The sequence below is a fragment of the Solea solea genome, chromosome 7 (genome assembly GCF_958295425.1).
Source record: "Solea solea chromosome 7, fSolSol10.1, whole genome shotgun sequence".
In the NCBI taxonomy this organism is placed as follows: domain Eukaryota; kingdom Metazoa; phylum Chordata; class Actinopteri; order Pleuronectiformes; family Soleidae; genus Solea; species Solea solea.
The window spans coordinates 29,488,496-29,513,736 of NC_081140.1; the positions used below are offsets into that span (position 1 = coordinate 29,488,496).

The 25,241-nt window shown below is 40.1% G+C and overlaps 3 protein-coding genes and 1 long non-coding RNA gene across 15 annotated transcripts in view; 3 read left to right on the forward strand and 1 right to left on the reverse strand.

Moving 5' to 3' along the window:
• The window catches only part of dock10 (dedicator of cytokinesis 10), a 68,060-nt gene extending 54,743 nt beyond the window's left edge, over positions 1-13,317 (forward strand). For 6 of the 12 annotated variants that reach the window (XM_058633500.1, XM_058633502.1, XM_058633507.1 and 3 more), the window contains 19 exons: positions 816-935; positions 1,118-1,230; positions 1,722-1,837; positions 2,707-2,844; positions 2,942-3,124; positions 4,010-4,120; positions 4,198-4,413; positions 4,502-4,559; positions 5,952-6,053; positions 7,279-7,385; positions 7,465-7,587; positions 7,687-7,800; positions 8,947-9,093; positions 9,584-9,794; positions 9,869-10,059; positions 10,822-10,922; positions 11,243-11,381; positions 11,506-11,575; positions 12,707-13,317. In XM_058633500.1, coding sequence (XP_058489483.1) covers positions 816-935; positions 1,118-1,230; positions 1,722-1,837; positions 2,707-2,844; positions 2,942-3,124; positions 4,010-4,120; positions 4,198-4,413; positions 4,502-4,559; positions 5,952-6,053; positions 7,279-7,385; positions 7,465-7,587; positions 7,687-7,800; positions 8,947-9,093; positions 9,584-9,794; positions 9,869-10,059; positions 10,822-10,922; positions 11,243-11,381; positions 11,506-11,575; positions 12,707-12,765 — 2,419 coding nt within the window. In that variant the 3' untranslated portion in view covers positions 12,766-13,317. The remainder of the gene's footprint in view (positions 1-815; positions 936-1,117; positions 1,231-1,721; positions 1,838-2,706; positions 2,845-2,941; positions 3,125-4,009; positions 4,121-4,197; positions 4,414-4,501; positions 4,560-5,951; positions 6,054-7,278; positions 7,386-7,464; positions 7,588-7,686; positions 7,801-8,946; positions 9,094-9,583; positions 9,795-9,868; positions 10,060-10,821; positions 10,923-11,242; positions 11,382-11,505; positions 11,576-12,706) is intronic. The other 6 variants (XM_058633503.1, XM_058633509.1, XM_058633510.1 and 3 more) reach the window with 3 other exon arrangements.
• Positions 6,202-6,764, reverse strand: LOC131462371 (uncharacterized). Its single transcript, XR_009240872.1, has 3 exons — positions 6,684-6,764; positions 6,347-6,405; positions 6,202-6,266 (listed from the first exon to the last, which is right to left on the reverse strand). It is a non-coding gene; the product is annotated as an uncharacterized LOC131462371 (long non-coding RNA).
• Positions 13,318-15,722: 2,405 nt separating the features above from the next.
• On the forward strand, positions 15,723-18,477 carry LOC131462986 (uncharacterized). Its single transcript, XM_058634588.1, has 3 exons — positions 15,723-16,319; positions 17,431-17,656; positions 18,038-18,477. The coding sequence occupies exons 1-3, from the start codon at positions 15,893-15,895 to the stop codon at positions 18,165-18,167; spliced, it is 783 nt and encodes a 260-aa protein (XP_058490571.1). The 5' UTR covers positions 15,723-15,892; the 3' UTR covers positions 18,168-18,477.
• Positions 18,478-19,452: 975 nt separating this feature from the next.
• acad8 (acyl-CoA dehydrogenase family, member 8) lies at positions 19,453-25,228 on the forward strand. Its single transcript, XM_058634884.1, has 11 exons — positions 19,453-19,612; positions 20,352-20,452; positions 20,521-20,690; positions 20,776-20,885; positions 22,010-22,086; positions 22,191-22,328; positions 22,412-22,547; positions 23,659-23,756; positions 23,852-24,004; positions 24,087-24,189; positions 24,569-25,228. The coding sequence occupies exons 1-11, from the start codon at positions 19,486-19,488 to the stop codon at positions 24,622-24,624; spliced, it is 1,269 nt and encodes a 422-aa protein (XP_058490867.1). The 5' UTR covers positions 19,453-19,485; the 3' UTR covers positions 24,625-25,228.
• Positions 25,229-25,241: the final 13 nt, after the last annotated feature.

Sequence of the window (25,241 nt, forward strand, 5' to 3'; positions counted from 1 at the left end):
CTGATGGTTGCCTAGCAACATACTGGGTTTTACACACAACATCCTATCATCAGTCCTGGCTGGACTGAGGATAACAAAAGAAATCTCATTATGGTTAAATATGTATATAATATGTATATGTATAATTATCTATATATATATCTATATATATATTTATATCTATATATTTATATAGATATAAATATTTTTTTTTTATTCATAAAGAGTTTTCATGTCTGTAACCAAAGACCAAACACAGTCTAACTGTGACTCACAGAAGAGATGATGTTGCTGCTTATTGAACTTTATTAAAAACAGATGTTACAGATGTTAACCTGACTACGTCCACTCCTGTCCTCTGACATGAGAGAAGCAGGAGACTCCTCTTCCTCGTTGATGTTGCATGTTGACCTTTGACCCCCTGCCTCTGTGATGTTGATGATGTGTTTAAATATCAACGTTCAGCATCATCTCATCATAAAGATCTACATTAACATGGTTTCCTCAGTTTCACTCCAGCCCATAATATTCTGCTATAATACTAACACACACACACACACACACACACACACTCAGGTGGTGCTAACAGCTAAGCTAACAGTGAGTCAGCAGATTTGCGTCCACACGCTGTTTTTCGCTGGTGTCCTGTGAGCGCCCACTGCTGGACCACAGGGGAATTACTGCACATGTTCTGCTGCGCTTCTAGGCTGTAAACTCAAACAGGTTTTTAATGTTTGAACAAATTGTGGATAAACGGTGACAGTCTGAGTGAACACTAAAACCATGTCGGTCCTAACAAACTAACGTTAGCGTTGATGTGATTGGCCCGTGAACAGGAAGCAGGCAGCGGCGGTAAAGCTGGCGCAGTCCACGCAGGCCAATGGCACGCTGAAGGGTTCTAACCATCCGTCACAGACCTCACAGTCCTCACAACCCTCCAGCCTCTTCCCACAATGGTAACAAGCACCGTCCACCACTAAACCAACACACTGACAGTGACACTGACAACATGTACAACACCTTTAAAACCTGGTGAAGTTTGTGAGCGTGTGAGTGTGTGAGCGTGTGAGTGTGTGAGTGTGTCAGCGTGTGAGTGTGTGAGCGAGAGCGCGTCTCTGAAACGCTCCGTGTGTTTCAGGATGGCTTCGTCTGGAGGAGAGAGTCACCGTCACGCTCGCTCTCAGACCATGCCCATCATCAGAGGCAAGAACGCACTGACCAACCCCAAACTGCTGCAGATGATGGAGACAGGTGACACACACACACACACACACACACACACACAACACAAGACAACCCACCAAGAACATGAGTCTAGTTCAGGGGTGTCCAACATACGGCCCGCGGGCCAGAACCTTGAGTGTTTTCATCATTAAAGTTTGTAGAAAGATTTGATTTGTCCGACGACCAAATCACAACATACATTATCTCAAGTGTCTGTACATAGTAACACAACACAATCTTTACAATATTAGAGAGAGAAGAGAAACACAAACACTAGAAAAAAAGATACTGTATTAAATGTACAACTGTTGAGTTGTTGTTGTTTAAAGGTTATAATGTTATTATTTTATCAAACTGTGCTGTTTGTGGCCCCTGAACTAAAGTTTGTCGAGTTCAACATGAATTAAGAGTCAAGGAGCAACAAAGCAGATTTGTATTATACCAATACCACAATATAAGGAGTTACAGTCATGTTTTAATCATGTGTTTCAAAGTTTTGACTTTCTTTCTTTTTGCAGACGGAACGATTCAGGACGGAGACTCACTGAGTCCAAACGACGTGGAGGCAAATCTGTCCACGGAGGTCGCTCTGACCGTGCTGGACGTCCTCGAGCTGTTTGTCCACCATCACAAGGTCACACACACACACACACTCGATGTAATGTTTTTAAATCTAATATAATTGTGAAGCTGAAACTCAATAAGTTTCAGTTTTAAAACCTTTTCATCAGATTAATATTTTCTTATTTGTTGAAGGTCCAGAAGGAGAGCAGTTCAATGGATTCATGCGTGTGTTTAAGTTAGTGAGGCTCTACTGCCACCTGGTGGCCAAATAGATTAGATTAGATTAGACTTTGTTGATGCCACGCTGTTGAAATGCACTTGTTACAGCAGCAAAAAGACAGTTTTTCTGGATTAAATGAGCTCATAATTCCCTCTAATTTCACTTATATTCTGACTGTTTGTAAGAATGATTCCAGAAAGACAGGAATTATGATAAATGTGTCAGAGTAAAGAGAAAATCATGTCAAATTAACAAAAAAATCAAATAATAAGAACGTTAATTAAACTGACAAATAAAAAACATTTAAAATATAGTAAAACTTTGGCAAACATGAAACTTCCTGTTTTCATCTTCATCTAACTAAAGACATGAAGACATTTCATGTAAGTGAAGATTTCTTTATATCAAGCAGCAAAACAGGAAGTGAATTTCTAATTTCACACATCGAAGAAAACCTTTAAACAAAGAAACTGATTTAAAGGATTAAAGTGATTTTTACAGGAAAGTTTGACTTTAAACAGTAAACTGTTTTGGTTAAAAGTTGCTTTCTTAATCTGTGCATTAAACAATAAAAACAAGTTTCCTTCACTCACACTTTAAATAAGTCATATCGTGTATTTATAATCAAATACAGATTATGTCGTAAGTGTTTTTAACTTTTAAATGAACACACAGTTTAAATGAATTGTGTTTGTGTTTGTTTTATTTGACTCAAACAGAAGCAGCTGTCTCTGGACGACGGTCAGAACGCTCTGATGAAGAAGGTGCTGGACACGTTCTTCCTCTTCTTTCAGATCAACCAGTCCACGGCCACGCTGAGACACGTCTTTGCTGCTCTCAGACTCTTTGTGCAGAAGGTCAGTGTCACGCGTGTCAAACGTGTCTCACATGAACAAACAGCGTTTAAGATTACGGTTTGAGTTGATGGAGTTGAACCCTCGTCTCCTCCTGTAGTTCCCCAGTGCGTTCTTCCAGGGAAAGGCCGACCTGTGTGGATGTCTGTGCTATGAAATCCTGAAGTGCTGTAACCATCGCTCCAGCGCCACACAGACGGAGGCGGCTGCTCTGCTCTACTTTGTCATGAGGAAGAACTTTGAGTTCACTAAGGGGAAGTCTATAGTTCGCTCACATCTGCAGGTACGTGAAGCTGTGATCTATGATGGAGGATTCTGGTTCACTATGTCCTCACAGCCAAACTGTAACAGGGCAGAGGTTCAGGACAATTATCTACAAACACTGCCCACCAGTCAGTCTGTTGCTGATTTATAGAATAGCTCATTATTTGGCAGTCAGTCTGCTGCTGGATTTATAGAATAGCTCATTATTTGGCAGTCAGTCTGTTTGTGAATGTAGAGAATAGCTCATTATTTGGCAGTTAGTCTGTTGCTGGATTTATAGAATAGCTCATTATTTGGCAGTCAGCCTGTTGCTGGATTTATAGAATAGCTCCTTATTTGGCAAACAGTCTGTTTGTGAATGTAGAGAATAGCTCATTATTTGGCAGTCAGTCTGTTGCTGGATTTATAGAATAGCTCATTATTTGGCAGTCAGTCTGTTGCTGGATTTATAGAATAGCTCATTATTTGGCAGTCAGTCTGTTGCTGGATTTATAGAATATCTCATTATTTGGCAGTCAGTCTGTTGCTGGATTTATAGAATAGCTCATTATTTGGCAGTCAGTCTATTGCTGGATTTATAGAATAGCTCAGTTTGCTGGTTCATATTAATAACAGCAACCAGTTTATTAATTGATATTGATAACCGCTCGTTATTTGGCAGAAGTCTGCTGGTGGATATGTAGAATAGCTCATTATTTGGCAGCAGTCTGGTGGTGGATGTATACAATAGGAAGTTGTGTTAATTAAAAGAGACAGGGACAAAATAAGACTGTAATAAATATAAATGCCCATGTGAAATTGAAAGGTCCAAATAAATGAAAGCGGTATAAATAAATAAATAAATCAGGGTCCAGGTCCAGGTCCAGGTCCAGGTTTGTGACAAATCCTGTTGATTCCACCTCAGGTTATTAAAGCAGTGAGTCAGCTGATAGCAGACGCTGGGATCGGAGGCTCCAGGTTCCAGCAGTCACTGGCTATCATCAATAACTTTGCTAATGGAGACGCTCCACTCAAGGTACAGAAGCTTCTGAGTTACAGTTTCAGTTATCTGATGTTTGATGTGAATCATCTGAATCAACACATTTTCTGCAGAACACACCTTTCCCTGCCGAGGTGAAGGACCTGACCAAGCGGATCCGGACGGTTCTGATGGCCACGGCTCAGATGAAGGAGCATGAGAAGGATCCAGAGATGCTCGTGGATCTTCAGTACAGTTTAGCAAACTCTTACGCCAGCACGCCGGAGCTGCGGCGCACCTGGTTGGAGAGCATGGCCAAAGTCCACGTCCGCAACGGCGATCTCTCAGAGGTCACAACCTTTTACTGACGCTGGTTCTTCAGACTTGGACGGGGTTCTCCTTAAATCTGATGGTTCTTGTGTGTTTGCTGTTCCTCAGGCTGCCATGTGCTACATCCACATCTCTGCTCTGATCGCCGAGTCACTGAAGAGGAGAGGTGAGGTCACCCGTCATCGTCATGCTGCTGCTGCTGCTTCTGCTGCTGATCATGCTGCTGCTGCTGATGATCATGCTTTCACTCTACACACTCAGAGCTGCATGCTGTGTGTGTGTGTGTGTGCGTGCATGTTACTTTAACATGAAATCAGATCAGTCACATGCTTACCTCACCACCAGAGGGCAGACTCTTCTTTTTAAACTAATGGACATCATTGTTGGTCAGGAGGAAAGGTTGATAGGTAGGTTGGGTGGGTAGGTTAAAAGGGTTAGGTGGGTAGGTTAAGTGGGTTAGGTGGGTAGGTTAGGTGGGTGGGTTAAGTTAGTTAGGTGGGTAGGTTAAGTAGGTTAGGTGGGTGGGTTAAGTTAGTTAGGTGGGTAGGTTAAGTAGGTTAGGTGGGTAGGTTAAGTTGGTAAGGTGTGTTGGTTAAGTTGGTTAGGTGGGTAGGTTAAGTAAGTTGGATGGGTAGGTTAAGTAGGTTCGGGGGGTAGGTTAATTAGGTTTGGTGGGTAGGTTAATTAGGTTTGGTGGGTAGGTTACATAGGTTTGGTGGGTAGGTTAAGTAGGTTCGGTGGATAGGTTAAGTTGGTAAAGTGGGTAGGTTAAGTTGGTTAGGTGGGTAGCTTAAGTAAGTTCGATGGGTAGGTTACGTAGGTTCGGTGGGTAAGTTAAGTTGGTAAGCTGGGTAGGTTAAGTTGGTTAGGTGGGTAGGTTAAGTAAGTTTGGTGGGTAGGTTAAGTTGGTTAGGTGGGTAGGTTAAGTAGGGTTCTGGGGAATTCAGGGGAAGCTCAGTTTCAGACACTTTGCAACTCTTAAAGGAAGAAATAAAATATGAGATAAAAGCACAACATACATTTGTAAGGATGCTCGTGTGACACCGTTCACTAGATTTTGATATGAGTCATTAATGTTGACCATGATACTAATGACTGCTGATTGGTTGATTAATAATCATGTTTGTGAAGAGACTTCAGCTGAAGCTGTGGAGATTAAACCAGTTACTCCCACTTGTCCTTTTTCTTAAAACCCATTTACAATGATTTACAGTCAAATTAAAATGAAACATAAAATCAATAGTGACACATTTGGACCAAAGATAATCTGGTACCAGTTTAAAACCAGCTGTGTTTTTGTGTATTCATGATGAATCCGTCCTCCTCGCGTTTTCAGTTTTACAGATCTGTGTGTTTCTGTCCTCTCACTCCAGCGCATCTCATGTCTCATGTCTCTGTCCTTCACTGCACGACTTGTCTGTTTCTGCATGCTCCTCACTTGGACCAGTAGCATGTGAGCTTGTGACCCTTGTCCTTGAGCACAAAGGACAGAAAACAAGTGGACGTATATTTGTGTAATCCTCCTCCTCCTCCTCCTCCTCCTCCTCCTACCAAACAGGCTACTGGAGAGCAGACAAGTCCAGGATCTCCAGTGTTTCCCCTGAAGAAAGTCCTGTCTTTAACTGTAGCTCCTTACTAACTTCCTCCAGAGACCCTGACAGTGAGTGTGTGTCGTCTGGGGCAGTTTGTGGGGGGACGGGTGGGGACATGAAGACATGGATGGACAGACATGAGACATGAGTGTGGGTGATCAGGTGGAAGGTGTGATACTGACATGGTTTTGATTGACAGGACTTTGAATCGTCATCTTCAGGTTTTGTTTTTTATCTCAGTGATGTTTGTTTCAGGTTTTCATCATCATTCAGTGTTTGACCTTCACTGGTCTCTGTATGACCTTCACTGGTCTCTGTATGACCTTCACTGGTCTTTGACCTTCACTGGTCTCTGTTTGACCTTCACTGGTCTCTGTTTGACCTTCACTGGTCTTTGACCTTCACTGGTCTCTGTTTGACCTTCACTGGTCTCTGTATGACCTTCACTGGTCTCTGTATGACCTTCACTGGTTTCTATATGACCTTCACTGGTCTATGTATGACCTCCACTGGTCTTTGACCTTCACTGGTCTCTGTATGACCTTCACTGATCTCTGTTTGACCTTCACTGGTCTGTATGACCTTCACTGGTCTCTGTATGACCTTCACTGGCCTATATGACCTTCACTGGTCTGTATGACCTTCACTGGTCTGTCTGACCTTCACTGGTCTGTCTGACCTTCACTGGTCTGTTTGACCTTCACTGGTCTGTCTCAATGTTTTAAAACAGTGTTTCCTTATGTGAACATACTTTTTAAAGATGTCCAACTTTCATGAACTCAATCACAATCACACACACACACACAGAGCCTGTGATTCATTATAAAAACAACCCAAAACACATCCACATCATTCCTGGAGAATCTATTGTATAAATAAAGATGGTGACACTTCTGCAGCAGTAGAGGAAGCAGCAGTGAACTGAAACTTCAAAACAAAGCAGAGAATAAACAGAGAGACATGATCATCAAAACCAGAGAAACAAACACGACTGAACCAGAGACACGGGAACACACACACTAAATACACCAGAGACAATCACACACAGGTGAGACCAACAAGACACAGGTGAAACACATTAGGGGCGGGGCAGACAATCAACAGGACAGGAAGTGAAACTCGGCAAGGAAAAAACTTCAAAATAAAACAGGAAACACATACAAAAAGTCCTTGCGAACCACTGATTTAAAACAATTGATGGTTTTAATTTGAGTCTATTTAAAAGTCTTGTCTTTAAATATAAATGTTTATATTAAAACTGACGTCACTTCCTGTTGTTGTGAACGTCGTCAGCGTCGTTCTCTCTGGGCTGGGCAGCGTTTATGTGCATCAGCCCCAACGTGAAGGAGGAGGGAGCCATGAAGGAAGACACGGGGACACAGGACACGCCCTACACCGAGGTCAGTGCACGTTCACGCGTGTGTTCACGTGTGTTGACGTGTGCGTTGACGTGTGCGTCTCTCTACTGTGTGACATCAGGACACTCTGGTGGAGCAGCTGGAGTTGTGTGTGGATTATCTGTGGAAGTCTGAGCGACATGAACTCATCGCTGACATCAACAAACCTGTGATCACTGTCTTTGAAAAGAGACGCGATTTTAAGGTAACTATAGACACAGATTATTACTTTTAAAAGTCATTTATTACATTATGAAACTCCGGAGGAATTTTTATGTGTGTGTGTGTGTGTGTGTGTCCACAGAGACTGTCAGAACTGTACTACGACATCCATCGCTCTTATCTGAAGGTCACTGAGGTCGTGAACTCAGAGAAACGACTCTTCGGTCGTTACTATCGCGTTGCCTTCTACGGTCAGGTGAGGAACGCACACACACACACACACACACACACAGTAAGGAAACACATATGGAAAATATAGCGTCACGTCTGACAGATCAAGTAAATCTTTGTATTATATGATAATTGTAACAATCCATGGATTTGACATAAAAAAACTCATAGATGGAGATAAATGTGGATCAGATCGCTGGTTTGGTTCTGAAGAATCAGACGTTGTGAATCATAAAATGATGATATGACAAGACAAAGACGAAAGACGTGAGCGTCGTGTAAAAGTGCGACGAGTCAGTATCTTTAATGTCTCTCTTTTCTTCTTTCTTTTCTTTTATTATTATATTCTGTTTCCAGATTGCGGTAAGTTTTTCCATGTCTTTGATTTTCCTTTGCTAACCTCCTTTACCTTCTTCTTCTCCTTCCACCACGATTAACCCGCGCTGCTCTCATCGTCTCGAGGAGCTGATAATGTCCAGCTTGTTGTCGTCCATGTTACCTCCCATATAATCTGCAGTGACGAAGCTCCTCCCACCCTAAACACCCACAAACACCACAGAGGACAGGGAAAAAAAACCTGCACCACCTTTGACATGTGACCCCAGTGCTGCTTTGAAAATGACCTTTGACCTTTCCCATTCACAACTGATCACTGACTCACTGTTAGAGAGGAGTTAATCTAACAAAGTGCACAGAATAAACACCAGGGGGCAGCAGAACATCAGAGATGAGTGTTGAGATGGAAAAATCTACATCATTTCATCTCAAGGAAGTAAAATAAGCCTTTTATTTTCTTTAATTATAAAGATTAATCAGATTTTAACTAAATATATTGATATAAATAGCTTATGATAAAACAAAGCTTACTTTAAGCTGTAGCTACCATTAACGAGCTAAAACAGCGGTTTGCATGCATGAGTAAAAACAATTACACTTCTGTGTTAACTACAGTCAAATTCACAGCCACATATTTGTGTGTGCGTGTGCAACATTTGAAGATTTCTTAGATTAAAACCAAACTTACGTAAAATAAGATGATTTAAATCAATTTAAGAATATTTGGCTTATTTCTCGTACAGCTGTTTTTGCAGCGTTCAACATTAAATCAGGATCACACATGTATACTTTACTCATGACTGTGTGTGTGTGTGTGTGTGTGTGTGTGTCACAGGGGTTCTTTGAGGAGGAGGAGAGTAAAGAGTTTATCTACAAAGAGCCAAAGCTGACCGGTCTGTCAGAAATCTCTCAGCGGTTACTGAAACTCTACTCGGACAAATTTGGAGCTGATAACGTGAAGATGATCCAGGATTCTAACAAGGTAAAAACCGCACACACACACACACACACACACACACACCACTGCTGCTGACCACGGATACACACAGCAGGTCACTAAATAATGAAGTCGTTATCACGAGTCAACAGTTCATAACAAGGCTCATCTTCTCGTAATATTGAGTGTGTTGGTGGATATATATAGAATAGCTCATTATTTGGCAGTCAGTCTGTTGGTGTATATATGGAATAGCTCACTATTTGGCAGTAAATTTGCTGTAGGAAATGTAGAATAGTTCATTATTTGGCAGTCTGTCTGTTGGTCTATATATGGAATAGCTCACTATTTGGCAGTAAGTTTGCTGGAGGAAATGTAGAATAGTTCATTATTTGGCAGTCAGCCTGTTGGTGGATGTTAGAATAGCTCATTATTTGGCAGTAAATGTTGATAATGAATCATTGTAAGTTTAAGGAGAATGTATTTAGTTGTGGATGAAAACATTCACTGCTGGTTTTTGGTTTTTCTTAAACAGGTGAACCCTAAAGACTTGGACCCAAAGTTCGCGTACATCCAGGTGACGTACGTGGTTCCGTACTTTGACGAGAAAGAGCAGCAGGAGAAAAGGACGGACTTTGAAAGACACCACAACATCAACCGCTTTGTGTTTGAGACGCCGTTCACTCTGTCAGGAAAGAAACATGGAGACGTGGAGGAGCAGTGCAAGAGACGCACCATCTTAACCAGTGAGTGTTTACTGTGAGGAGGACACGCCCCTGCAGCTCCTGTCTCTACACTAAACCCCTGTCGTTCTCTACAGCCAGTTCCAGTTTCCCGTACCTGAAGAAGAGAATCCAGGTGGTGGAGCAGCAGAGCACTGAGATGAATCCTATAGAGGTCGCTATAGACGAGATGTCACGTAAGGTGTCTGAACTCAACCAGCTGTGCAACATGGAGGAGGTGGACATGATCCGACTGCAGCTGAAGCTACAGGGCAGCGTCAGCGTCAAGGTGAGGAGGAGGAGGGAGGGGGCAGTGCAGGGGGTGTGGCCTGGGAGTGAAATCTGACACTGAGTAACAGCTGTGTGAGGTTCTGTCAATCATTCACACGGAGCTTTAAGAGGTGGAGAGAGAGAAAGACAGATCCTGTGTTTATGAAAGGAGGCGGAGTCTGGGACAACAAGCCCCGCTCTGAATGGACAACAGGGTGATGGAAGAGTGAAGCAGGAGGCGACTGAGAAAGTCAAAATCAACATGGCGGGTTCTAATATTAGTCACACTCGTAACACTAAGGACAAAAAATGTGCTTTTTAAAAGCAAGCTATAAAAAAGTATTGTGCATTATTATACATTACATTATATATACTTTTATTGAGCTGATATGTATATCTATATGTTCACCTAAATCTGACCTTATTATTGATTTCTAATACCAGAACATTTTTTAACATTTTAACCCTTTAAATGCCAGGTTTTTGTCATGATGTTTCCATGACATTTTTGTACTTAACGCTTCGAGTGTGACACTTGTTTGTACACAGTGTATTTTAGTCTGACTGTTGGAAGAAAAATACACAATCTGGACAAAAAAATCATCCATGAATACGTATGATCACATAAACACAGACATTTTTAGAAAATGAAGGATGAAAAGCACGTAAAATGTGCACAGCGCTCCCTAAAGGTTACACTTATACACTGGTTTACAGAGTATACTTATAGATGTTTCACTATGTTTTACTTTATTTCACCCTTTCATCGTCTCGTCTGCAGGTGAACGCAGGACCGATGGCTTATGCCCGAGCGTTTTTAGAGGAGAAAAATGCCAAGAAATATCCAGACAACCAGGTCAAACTGCTCAAGGAGATCTTCAGGTAAAAATAACACCTTGAATAAATGAATTATTCTCTGAATGAATCCTAATTTTAGACAAATGAAAAGGAAATATCATCAGAAAATATAAATACAATGCAAAAATAATCAATAACATAAATAAGTACTGAGTATTTTATAGATCATATGTGTAAATCTCTTAATTTAACTGTTAATCTCATACAACAACTGTCACCTGTGATGTTTAAGGTAGTAAGATGGTTAAGAAATGAAAGAGACATCAACAGAAATGTGACATTTATCACTAAACTCCGCCCCCACTTCACATGTCAGTAATACCCGTGTGTGTCGCCCCCTGCAGGCAGTTTGCAGAAGCGTGTGGTCAGGCTCTGGACGTGAACGAGCGTCTGATCAAAGAAGATCAGCTGGAATATCAGGAGGAGATGAGAGCTCACTACAGAGACATGCTGAGTGAACTGTCAATCATCATGAACGAGCAGGTGTGTCCTCACGTCACATGACTCTGACATCATCGTCTGTGACGTCATCGTCCGTCATTTCCTCGTCATGACTTTTGTTTTCTCTCCCTCTTTTTCCCACTTTTTGTTTCTTGTCTCATTCCAGCTTGAGAAAAGTGTTGTTGTCTGCAGCGCCACCTGTCTGTCTCACAGCTCTCTGTCTCTGTCTAAGACTGGTACGTCATGGCAGCACATGCACTGCGCTACGGTGGCCAGGAAGTGCAAAACATTACAAAACAAGTGAACAAAAGCCACAGTCCTTTCATAGAGGAATGTACCAAATACTGCGAGTGAGCTCTTATTTTGAAAGCCAGGGTAAAAGGAAGTCGTGCTATATAAGATTGGCCATGTTTCAAAAATAATCAATCAATAATGTTTTGCACTTTCTGGCCACCGTACTTCACTCCTAGATTCACACTTTCTGTTTACACCTAAGGAGGAAATGAGGGCTCTGACTTCCTGTTTTTGTGCGGCACTTCCTGTATTTGTTTCCTTCACGATTAAGTCTCATTATCGTCATGTACTAAGTAAAAATGTAACAGTTATGAAATGATTTGTGCTCAGCGTCGACTCAACTTTACAGAAGCAGCAAAATAGGATGAATTAAGTTTTATCAAATAAAACAGAATCAGAATCATCTTTATTGTCTTTAAAACACGACATTTCTGGTCGAATGACGCTGAATTAAAAACATAGAACAACAAAAAGCACATCAAACAAAGAAGAATAAAATATGCAAGAAACGGATTATAAAAAATAAATAAAATACGATGTAATAAATATAAACTTAAAGTGAACTGATGCAAAATGAACTGTAAGAGATTCATTAGAAGCAGTTCAAACTGTGTGTGCTTTTCTTTATTTGTTGTTTTAAAGCACTTCATCATCATCATCAGCTGTAGTTTTACCTGCACACACGTTTACATGTTCATTAAAGAACAGAACTGGTTCTGCCTGGACTAAGATGGCCGCCGTGTAGCCGTAGATTCAGGAATCTTTACTTTTGCTTGTTTAGCTTTTTTCATCCATGTTTCTGTCAAACGCTCATTTACACACTTTTGTTTCTCCCTGTGATCAAAACAAAACACTCACTTTAAAATGTGAGAGTGGTGCTACAGCACACCCTAATGGCCAAAGTCAGTATTACAATATCAAACACATTTAAAAAAATGTGATTTTTGTTTTCTTCCCAAAACTCAGACTCAAAAAATAAATGTTGTTTTGCTCATTTACAGACTTTTTCTCTTTTATTTTCATCATCTATCTTTCTGCTCATATTTAATGTTTTTATTCTTGTTCTCGTCCAGATTCCACACACAAGACAACCAGGAACGGAACGACACAGCGGATACTGAACGTTCAGTGACTCCTCAACAACAAAGCTGATGACTGGATTATTCAGATTACACACTCACACACAAAACATACATGTTCACATTCATACACAACAACAACAACAACATGGGCCTTCTCTCCTAAACCCCGCCCCCTTTAGTGAACTCTGACCTTGCCGAGGTCGCGGTGCGTTCACTTGAATGTTTGAATTTCTGGTGCATTTTAAAAACATTTTTATTTCATAGTGTCGATGATAATAATCTGAAAAGCATTTAAATGAACCGAGGACACGCCCCCCCCACTTCCTGTCTGAATGTAGAAACAGCTCCACCTGGTGGCCGTGTCCTGGGAACATCATCCTGCCAATTTTCAAACGGAAACAACAAAAGAATAATAATTATGTTTTGTAACATTTCTACGACTGAAGTTTCATTGTTACTGTTATTATTTCATGTACTGTTTTCAGTTGTAAATAAGAAATATTAATATTTAAAAACGTTTGAATTGTTTTTGTTTTTTATATAAATATATACAATGTATAAAATACTTGTTTAGCTGAATTTAAGGGAAAAAAAGAACAAAAACTAAAGTTTTATGTATAACATTTAAATAAAATTTGGTTAATATCCAATATTCGTGATTATTCGCGACTTATTTTATCATTATTCTGTCATTTTAGTCCAGGTTTACATTCATGTTGAATGGGATTAAATATCATACACACTCTTTTTTATCTTTTATTTATTGGATTTTTTTTTTCTAGTTTCTAGTTTTTATTTTCTTCTTTTGGGAGAAAAACTGTAAAAGATCAGCTCGAATTTTTTGTTTTGTTTCTTTTTTGAAAATAATTCTCACGTGTGAGAGTGGTGGCACAGCAAGAACACTTGATTTTTTTTCTTTACAACAAATGAAAAAAGAAAATGAGGATTATTTTAAACAGTTTTTGTAAAAAACCTACAAAGAGTTCAGCTCTCAGCTCTCTTCTTATATTTCAGGGGAAAAAAGGGAATCAAAACACACACTTTATAGAGTTAGAGTTGTCACACAGCACCCCCAAATGGCCAAAATCAATATTACAATTACAAACACTAAAAAAAAACTTTAAAGAATTTGCAAAACTCCTGAAAGGCAAATTATTATTATTATTATAATCATATGTATAAAAAATAAATATTCATATACAGTAAATACATCTTTGACATGTACTCACTCTTTTACATGTGTGAAAAATGAGCCCTGGAATCTGAATTTTTCTGAGGAGAGAAGAGAAAAGAAAAATTAAAATGAGTCAAATCAAAACAAAAACAGAGTTTAAATTTCCTAGAATGAAAGAGTTTTTATTCTCTTTTTTTTACCTCTGCTCAGCTTCACTGAGATGAAATGAATCTTCTATAAATAAGTTTCTAACTTCGTGTCTACAGGTGTTTGTGATGTGTAGATGATCACATGAATATGTTCCCATTAAATTTAGTAAGAATCTTCTGACTGATGACGTCACAACAACTCCCGTTCACTAATAACATTAAAAACTGTCAAAACAAACTCAAATATCTCAGCAGATCTGAATGAAATTCTCTATCATCAGACTGAGTTCTGATCCAGATTATGGATTTAGTGCTCAATTCAAATGTAACATGGTCCACATGAGTTTTTATCTCAGTGACGTGTGAACAGATGAGGATGAATGTTGTCATGTTTATGTCACATGGTCACAGATATAAGAAAGTAAAGTTTTACACACACACACACACACACACACACACACACACATGCAGTTCTTGTGGATCCAGAGGATCAAAACATTTCAGGTGACAAAGTGTTTAAGTCCCTGAGTGACCTGGTTCTAGACGTGACAGTGTCTTTCAGAGCCGAGTCGTCAGTGACACAGTTACAGGTCTGTGAGTGTGTGTGTGTGTGTGTGGACAGATCCAGTGTCACTGACCTCCCACAGAACCTCGCCTCCTCTGAAAACTCTGTTTCCTTCAGGACAATCAGTCCTGACTCTCTTCTCTCTCACCTCCCTGTGTCTGTGTCCAAACACCAGGACGATAGGGTTTCTGTGTGTGTGTGTGTGTGTGTGTGTGTGTGTGTGTGTCCTCCATCAGAGTCAGGTTTCTCTGAACCAGCACCATGGAGTCCAGGTCACAGACAATCAGACCTGGTGACGCTGCAGATTCAGTGGATCATTTACACCTGAGTTTTAGGTCATTTAGACGTGTGGAACTGAGGAACTGGACTTTGTTTAAATGAATGAATGAATGAGTCCTGTGCTGATGTTTTTATATCTTTGTGGGGACATTTTGTCTTTAAAGAGCTTTTTCAGGGTTAAGAACTGGTTTTAGGATTAGAATTAGGATTGCAGTAAGGGTTAAGGCACTTTATTGTGATGGATTATGTTTACGATGTGTCCTAAAATATAAAGACCTAAATAAAATCACAAGTTAATTTGTGTATAACATAGATTAGAAATAAGATCAGATAAACAGTTTGTTTCAGATTAGTTTCTTTATTTTACACCAGTGACAAAGTGAAAAATTCAGATTTAAAGCTTGTTCTCAGATTATTGTTGAGATTAACAGCAGATCAGAGCTGTGATGCTGAGAATTTAAATCCCGTCCCCTTTTGTGCAACCTGAGCTTTTTCCTCTTTATCTTCTGCATCAAAGAAGTTACTGAGACGTGGCTTTTTCTTTGTTTCCTTCCTAGATTTATCTTTGCTGAGAGACGGGATGAATATTTCAGAGGAGGAAACTGTAATCCCATCACAGGAAGAAAACGGAGCCAGAATATATGAAATCATAAATCTGTCTCACTTCTTCTTCACCTTCATAACATGAAGTTATTATGATTGTTGTCAGTGTTTTTTGTAACTTCACTGGATCTTCTTCTTCTTCTCTTTCTTCTTCTTCCTCTCTTTCTTCTTCTTTAGGCCTCATTTCATTTCCGACCCCTGCTTAGTTGTCCTGAAACTGGACGCCGAGGGCCGAGACCTGATGAATAAAACATCCCGTGTTTGCTGCTGACTGATCACCGGAGACTTTTCAGCCGCACAAGTGGTGAAAGGCGACATAATCTGCCTCAGAACAAGATCTGGACTGAGATTGAGACACACACACACATGAAGAAAGAGGGAGGAAGACCTGCAGCAGGAGGAGCAGCATGTTAAAACCCCAGCAGCAGCAGCAGCAGTGTGGTCAGCAGCAGCAGCAGCAGCAGCAGTGTGGTCAGCAGCAGCAGCAGCAGCTGCTGCTCCATGAGTCACCGCATGTTTTTGGGAAGCCGTGGTTCTGGCAGCGCAGCAGCAGCAGCATGGAGAGCACACGCAGCCTGGCCCACGTCATCATGGAGATGCGAGATGAAATCAAGAAGCTGGAGGACGAGAACAAAGAGCTGAGAGGAGACAGCGGTCACTGGTCAGTCGCCGTCAGAACAGGAGGAACCAGCCTGGGATCAGCAGCGTCAGCATCAGCATCAGCAGCAGCATCAGCAGCAGCAGCAGCAGCAGAGCAGCAGAACGTGGAGGAGATCCACAGTGTGAACCTGAGGAGGAACGTGTCTGCACCAGTTCTGGATGGACAATACAAAGGTAAGAAGTAAGAACACTGATGCAGAAGAAAAGATGGTGGTTTTTATACTTTGTAAACTCCACTTTTGCCACTTTTGTCTCCATAAAAAAACACTAATGTGTTACTTTTAATATAAACGTCGTCAATAAAGGAGTTCCTCAAGGTTCATGTTCAGGACCACTCATGTTCTCCATCTTTACCTCATCTTTGACCTCCTAAAAGACGACTCAGTGATTTAAACCTCCACTGCTGACAGCTGTGTCTTTAACTGTTGATAAAGGAGTTCCTCAAGGTTCATGTTTAGAAACCTCCCGATAATTTGTTGTAAATGCAAAACTCTCCTCTTTGCCGACGACTCTCTGATTTACAGCGTCACTGCAGACAGTTGTGTCTTTAGATGTTGATTAAAAAGTAGTTTCAGTTCATGTTTTGGATCAATCCTGATCTCCATCTTCATCAATGACCTCCTCTTAAATCTGTGGTGTAGGTAAAGTTCACGTCTATGCTGACGACTCTGTGATTAACAAACATGTGCAGAATTCACTCACATTCAACAAAATGAAATCATGTAGCATCCATGCTAACGCTTCCAGGTTCTTTGAGAATCTCATGATTCGGTCGTTTTTCGTGATGATTTTTCAAAAGTCACAAGTTTTAAATGACTGCACTGAACCAGATCATCATTATACTTAAATTAATCTGTGCTCTCTGTTTTTTTTTTTTCTTAACAGATGAAGGAAAAACACTTTTAAATGCTTCATATATGTAATTTTTCCCACACGTTAATACAGGAAACAATAACAAGAGCATCTAGTGAAAATGCAGTAGAATCAAGTTTATATAAAAACTACAACCATGAAAAAATCAGTTAACTATAAAGAATATGTTTAGTTTTTGTATTTTATTGCTTTAGGATTAAGAAGTATAAAAGAAAAAGAAAAATATTCAATGTTTCCTGAGATGATGATTAATATTTTGTGATAATGTTCACAGATAATAACAAATAATCTAGGTTTGATTCCACAGTATTTTATAGAAGCTTTTATATGACTGCTTGAATAATTATGAACATTTGAATTTGAATGAATAGAATTAGTTTTATTTGATTCATTTTATGGTTCTTTGACACAGAGACCAGCGTCATGACGGTACGCAGATATTCTGTGGGCTCTAATCTGTCAGCTAATCTGACTCTGAGAGAAGGAAGGAGTGACAGGATGAGACGCAGCGACGCTGGATGGAGGAGATTACAAGAAGAGATGCATCATGGGAGCGACGTGTTTGCAAACTCTGTGAGAGGAGAAACGGGAAAAGTTAACAACAGACACTCGCTGCAGGAATACGTCCACAAGAACAGGTACACACACACACACACACACACACACACACACTTCACTGATCACAATTTTATATTTTAAAAGAAGAAGCGAAGTTTGGATCTTTGCTCAAACACTTTGAGACAAAGATGTTCTTTTTTGTTAAATGTGAATAATTCACTCACATTTTAGTTGAAACTCCTGGTTTAAACAAAGGAAATTTGTCTCCAACTATGTTTACTGCCATTTCTGTTACTCATCTTTTTATTTCATATACTATAAAAAAACAATATAATCACAATATTTTACATGTGTGTTATTGAAAATATGCAGAAATCTTACATAAAATGTTGAAATGAATTCACAAAAGAATCATTATTTAACTTGTGTGTGTGTGTGTGTGTGTGTGTGTGTGTCTCCAGGGCCAAAGTAAAAACGGTGACTTTTCTTCTTCCTGTGGACGACATTTACACAAACCGTCCTGTTCTCTCCAAACACCAGGGGGAGCCAGTGTTTTCTCAGCTGACCTCCATCGATGAGACGGACTCGTGAAAGACGGGACCAATAAATACTGTGGCTCTGAGGACACGAGGACAAAGAGAGGAGGACACGAGGACATGAAGTGATTCTTTGACCTGGTTTGTCTCACAGACAGACGGACAGACAGACAGAGTCTGGTTACAGGAGTGTGAGTGAGTGAAGGACACTGATGAGACACATGAGTGTCTCAGGTGACAAACCTTCACCTGCAGGTGGCAGCACTTTAACAGACTGAGTCAAATTCATTCATTCATTCATTCATTCATTCATTATTCATGCTAATTTGTGTTCACAGAGTAAAGTGAAATCTCCACGTGTGAATTCAAACACAATATTAATAAAGAATATGTTTTATTTTTTTAGTCTCAATCAAACTCTGTGTTTTCTCTGCTTTCATCTACAAAAGGAAATAAACCCATGTTTAGTATTTAAAAATGGAGAAATGTGAGAAATACTGAAGTAAAGTCACATTTATGTGTTTGTTAAGCTGGAAAAACATCTTGACTTAACTTAACTTTAAAGACGGAAAACAAATTATTTTTTGGCTGCAACTAATGATTATTTTCATAATCAATAACTCTGATTAATGTGGTCCAGTAGGGTTAGAATCTTCATTAACTGTCATAACGAGATGCACCCATCAATTATTCCCATCCTCAGTTAATCTCTGGATTATTTTCTCCATGAATTGAGTTCTTGTTTGGTTCAAAAAATGTCAGAAAATATTTAAGACATTTAACAAACTGAAGAAATCACAGAAACTGGTTTGAATTATTTAAAAAAAAAAAACTCTCAAACTGATCATCAGTAGTCGTCGTAAAGAAAAAGCTTCAAATCCTAATTTAGCAAAGTTCTAAATATCCTTAATATTCATACCCACTTATTTGTGTGTATAAATATCATGTTAGCAATTTATAAAAAAGTATAACTCCACTGCTTCTTCTGTGTAAAACTGAGCTTAAACTGTAAAATATCATTTCATCAGACGAGATTAAATATAAGTGTTTTGATTAAACCTAAGAAAATAAGACAGAAATATGACAAAGACTAAAAAGGACATTTGAAACCAGACTGAGACTAAATTAACAAAATTAACAATAGTTTTTTCTGGAATTATGAGGTAAAAACATCATTTACTGTCATTTACTGCTTTATTATTGACTTTTGACTCAAAATCACATTTCACTCAGGGCCACATGAAGTCTTGTTCCGGCCCTGTAGGTTTCAAACTGCCGTAAATGCTGTCGTAGAGACGTAAACGCCACAGAACTACATTTCCCAGCAGCCCTCGCGGCTCGGCTCGGTCACGTAACACCGTTCAGGGACAAACATGGCGGCGGCCGGAGCTGCTTCTCTGAGCAGAATCTCCAGATTATTTTCATCGTTTTCCTGCAGGAAACAGCGGATTAACGTGAAAATAATCCCACAGACAAGAGGAATCAGCTCATGTATCGACCGTAAGTTTGCGTTTTATTCAGCGTGAGAAGATCTGAGTGACAGCGATTGTTTTTCACTGAACATGAATAACTCATAACCTGTGTTTACAGGTCAGTAGTTAAGTATAGAAACAGTTTACGTTAACTTTAACCAGTTAACTTTAGTCCTTTAACCAAACCACAGTTGAATAACTTAATACTCGTTAGTTTTCTACTGACTGTACGAGTTAATTGAGTTTAATGGAATCTGTGTGAATGATTATCTTCTACAACAGAACAATGAATAATTTAATAACTGTGTCATTCAATATTGATCAGTGTTATTTAAACGAATGATTTCTGTTTTTTTATGGAGCAAAAAAACCTGGAAATATTCACATTTATTCATTCATTCATTCATTCATTCATTCATTCCTCACAGTATAACAACCTTCAATAATCTTTTCAGATGATATAAGCAGCAGTAGTTGTAATAAAGCAAATGTTTGTGTATTTTCTTTACTTTTTAATGTTAATGTTGCAGCTGGTTGTTTTTAATATATTTAGACTTTTCAAAAAGTACTTAAGAGTTAAGTCTGTAGTTAAATAAATAAAACTATTATTCATGTTCGGCTGTGTTATAGCATCTAAAGCAGAGCTTCGTCACAATGTTGCATTAAAATACATTTAAACTTCATCCAAACGTGTATTTGAAAGACATTATTCTGTCATTTGTCTTTATTTAAGAGTTATTTTTCTGTGGTTTTCTTTATTCTCTCAGCTGCTCATGGACTCACTGATGAACAGAAGGAGTTCCAGAAAGTGGCGTTTGACTTTGCAGCCAAAGAGATGGCTCCTCACATGGCCGAGTGGGACCACAAGGTAATCTGGATTATTGCAGATGTGTCAGTGATAATGTTTACAGTCTGTGTCTGTCTGCTTTTCTGCAGGAGATCTTCCCGGTGGAGACGATGCGCCGAGCAGCTCAGCTGGGTTTTGGAGGCATCTACGTTCAGCCGGACGTCGGTGGATCGGGTCTCTCTCGCCTGGACACGTCCGTCATCTTTGAGGCTTTGTCTACGGGATGTGTGAGCACCACAGCTTACATCAGCATCCACAAGTATGAAGCTTTAAGCAGCAGCAACTGTTTCTATGTCTGATAAACAGTGATGTCATGTGTGTGACTGATGCTGATGTCTCTGCAGCATGTGTGCGTGGGTCATCGACACGTTTGGAAACACTGAGCAGAGAGAACGCTTCTGTCCTGATCTTTGTTCCATGGAGAAGTTTGCTTCTTATTGTCTCACAGAACCAGGTCAGAAACACACAAACACACAAACATCTGCACGGCAACAGACACAGAGTCAGTCACGGGTTCAGGTTTAACACACGTCCACAGTCACAGTGGATCTGTAACTCGTCGTGTAGCAGGTTCTAACAGCAGCTCTGGGACTGAAAACAAGCTTCTCATGGACCTGGACGTTCATGTCACAGTCACAGTGGATCCATGAGCTTCAGAGAAGTTCCACCTGGAACGTTGTTGAGTCTTCTAACTAACGTCTGCTTGATAAGTGACTGTTAACGCCAGAGGTGGCTCGCTCGTGTGGATTCTGCTTCTCAAAGTAAACCAGGAACGTTCAGTCGGACTCACAGTGAGACTTCAATCACAAAAATCATGTTTACGTCTGAGAACGAGGTCAAAACGCTGAGAAATGTGTGTGTGTGTGTGTGTGTGTGTGTGTGTGTGTGTGTGTGTGTGTGTGTGTGTGTGTGTGTGTGTGTGTGTGTGTGTGTGTGTGTGTGTGTGTGTGTGTGTGTGTGTGTGTGTGTGTGTGTGTGTGTGTGTGTGTGTGTGTGTGTGTGTGTGTGTGTGTGTGTGTGTGTGTGTGTGTGTGTGTGTGTGTGTGTGTGTGTGTCAGAGCAGAGTAAACCAGGTCAGAGACCACAGGTGTGCATGAGACCACTAACTGTTCTGGTGATTGCTCAGAAATCCACATGTGCAGATAAAAACTCCAATAAACTCTCAGTTTATTAAAGTCCTGGTCTCGGTTCAGTCTGGTCCAGGTCCTGACAGGTTTATGTTTTCATGGGTTTATCTGTAACTTTGTCCTGTCGGTGTTTTTTATGATCACCTTATGATCTCACTGTGTCAGAACTGGTTCAGACTCTAACACCAGACCTGGTCTGATCCAGATTACAGACTAACATACAAAAGTAGCATACTAGCCCTTTATTAGTCCAATAAAGTGTTTTTAAATGAAGGATAAATGAGGTCATGATTAAAGTTTCATATACAGTAATTATATATTCTTTACATTAGTTTTAAATCTTCTGTTAAAACGGTTCATCTCCTGCTTTTGTCTCAGTGATGTTGGCTGTTGTCATGGTTACGTCACATGATCACACAACATGTGATTAAATGTAGTTTTCGTGTCTCAGGCAGCGGCAGCGACGCGGCGTCTCTTCTCACCTCTGCTCACAGGAGCGGTGACAACTACGTCCTCAACGGCTCAAAGGTGAGAAACACCTGAGGCTCGGCGCTCGTTTGAGTTTGACTGAGCGCTGTAACACACTGTGTGTGTGTGTGTGTGCGTGTGCGTGTGTGTGTGTGTGCGTGCAGGCGTTCATCAGTGGAGGAGGAGACGCAGACGTTTACGTGGTCATGTGCAGAACAGGAGGAAAAGGAGCTAAAGGGATCTCATGTGTGGTGGTGGAGAAAGGAACTGCAGGACTGAGCTTTGGCAAGAAAGAGAGGAAGGTAAAGAGCCGCTTTAAAGCTTTTATAGGAAACCACTAGATGGCAGTATAACATCAGTGCTGTGTGTGTGTGTGTGTGTGTAGATGGGCTGGAACTCTCAGCCGACCCGTGCGGTCATATTTGAAGACTGTGTTGTTCCTGTGAACAATCGTCTCGGTGACGAAGGACAAGGTTTCAGCATCGCCATGAAAGGACTCAACGGAGGGAGAATAAACATCGGTGAGGAGACGCCGTTCACACGTTCACCACTTCATTCATCCATCGATGAGTGTTTTTGAAGAAAATCTTCAACATTTAAGGAGCTGAAAAATCTGGTTTGAATAAAAAGACTCAAACTGATAAATCAATTATCATAATCGTCAGTGATTCGTTTAGTAACTGATGAATCAGCTCAACAAAATAAGTCCGGTTCACTTATTATTGACCCAAGTATGTCATATCATGATTTATTATTTATTATTTATAACTGACCAAAAATAATTAATTTCAAATGTAGTCGATATTTGTTCTGTGTGATAAATGAACGTCTGATCTAACAAATGTTTTAATTATTGACAAAAAGACGCTGTCATGTTGTCACATGGGTTCACAAAGTGACGTAGTGTTCCTACGTCACTTTGTGACTCAGCACTTTTTTCTCTCTTTAAAAGAGTGACTCTGCACTTTTCTCTCTCTTTGAAAGAGTGACTCAGCACTTTTCTCTCTCTTTGAAAGAGTGACTCGGCACTTTTCTCTCTCTTTGAAAGAGTGACTCGGCACTTTTCTCTCTCTTTGAAAGAGTGACTCGGCACTTTTCTCCCTCTCTTTAAAAGAGTGACTCAGCACTTTTCGCTCACTCTCTTTGAAAGAGTGACTCAGCACTTTTCTCCCTCTCTTTAAAAGAGTGACTGAGCACTTTTCTCTCTCTCTTTGAAAGAGTGACTCAGCACTTTTCACTCGCTCTCTTTGAAAGAGTGACTCAGCACTTTTCTCTCTCTCTTTGAAAGAGTGACTCAGCACTTTTCTCTCTCTCTTTGAAAGAGTGACTCAGCACTTTTCTCCCTCTCTTTAAAAGAGTGACTCAGCACTTTTCTCCCTCTCTTTAAAAGAGTGACTGAGCACTTTTCTCTCTCTCTTTGAAAGAGTGACTCAGCACTTTTCACTCGCTCTCTTTGAAAGAGTGACTGAGCACTTTTCTCTCTCTCTTTGAAAGAGTGACTCAGCACTTTTCTCTCTCTCTTTGAAAGAGTGACTCAGCACTTTTCTCCCTCTCTTTAAAAGAGTGACTCAGCACTTTTCTCTCGCTCTCTTTGAAAGAGTGACTCAGCACTTTTCTCTCTCTCTCTCTCAGCTTCCTGTTCTCTGGGCGCGGCTCACGCCTGCGTTCAGTTAGCCAGAGATCACATGATGGTGCGGAAACAGTTTGGAGAAACACTTTCTAAAAACCAGGTAACGGCGTCACATGAACGTTAATCACGTTAATCAATAAGAATAATGAGTATTGAGTGCTGATTATTATGGTCTGTTTGAACGTGTCTTTAAAGTTCCTTCAGTTCAAACTGGCAGAAATGGCCTCTCAGTTAGTGGCCTCTCGTCTGATGGTGCGTGAAGCGGCGAGAGCTCTGCAGGAGAACCGCTCTGACGCCGTCTCGCTCTGCTCCATGGCCAAACTGTTCGCCACAGACCAGTGCTTCAACGTGAGTCTGACCTCTGACCCCTCTGACCTGACCCCTCTGACCCCTGTGACCCCTGTGACCCCTCTGACCCCTCTGACCTCAGGTGTGTAACGAGGCCCTGCAGATACACGGCGGGTACGGTTACCTGAAAGACTACGCCGTGCAGCAGTTTGTACGAGACATCAGAGTTCATCAGATCCTCGAGGGTGAGACCTTTCATTCACTCATTCATCTCCATGTTTTCATTCTCTCCAGATTCTCTCGCTCATTTCCGTCGTCTGAGTTTTTTAGGTTGAAAGGTTTTTCTGTTGATTTCATTTGTCTCTGTAAGAAAGAAACTTTGAAAATCAAAGTTCTTTTTTATAAACTAAATAACTTTTTGATTTTAGAATCATTTGTAAAAAGATAAATCTTTCTCATATATAATGTGAAACTAGACTTTATTATGAGATCATTTCCTTTGATCAATGGTTTTATTATTGTAAACATCTAAAAGAAAGAGAAATAAAGATTTGAACTGTTGTTTTGTTTGTGTTTATAAAGTTTAAACCTTAATATTTGTGTCTGTTTTATTTTCTTACTCAGGAACTAACGAGGTGATGAGGATGATCATATCCAGAGATCTGCTCACAGAGCTGTGATCCAGCATTATTATGGTCTGTCAGACTGGTTTGTTACTGGGTTTCTTTCATGTAACTTTAGTTTCTGGTGTAACTTTAGTTTGTTCCTCTGGTGTCGGCTATAAAACCACAACTCCTGAGTTTAATGGAATAAGTATTTTCATTAAAGTGACGTCTGTGACATATTTTCTTATATTTGATCCAGAAAATGAAGATGTTTCTCAAAGAAAGCAGAAAAATCACAGAAACGTCATTTTTATTGAAATAAAAACTGTAAAACCGATGAATTGATTATGAAAATAGTCGACGACTCATCGTTTCAGCCTTAAAAATCAGACGACTTCATTCAGCGCCACCTGCAGGTCAGAATGTGATGAAATCCTCAGCTAGCATAGCAACATTAGCATGGTGCTCGTCGGGAAACAGACGTTTGATCCTGGTTTTATTTAAGAAAAGCTGCTAAAACACTTTCATGAGATTAAGATTCATGTCTCATCATGTCTGTTACTGTATTTCTCTGTCATGTGTTCATAAGTTCACGTGTTCATGTGTGTAATAGACACACACACACACACAGGCTTTTTTTCTAACCTCACTCCAAAATAAAAGTCTTTCCTAAAAGAAATCTGACTTTTTAT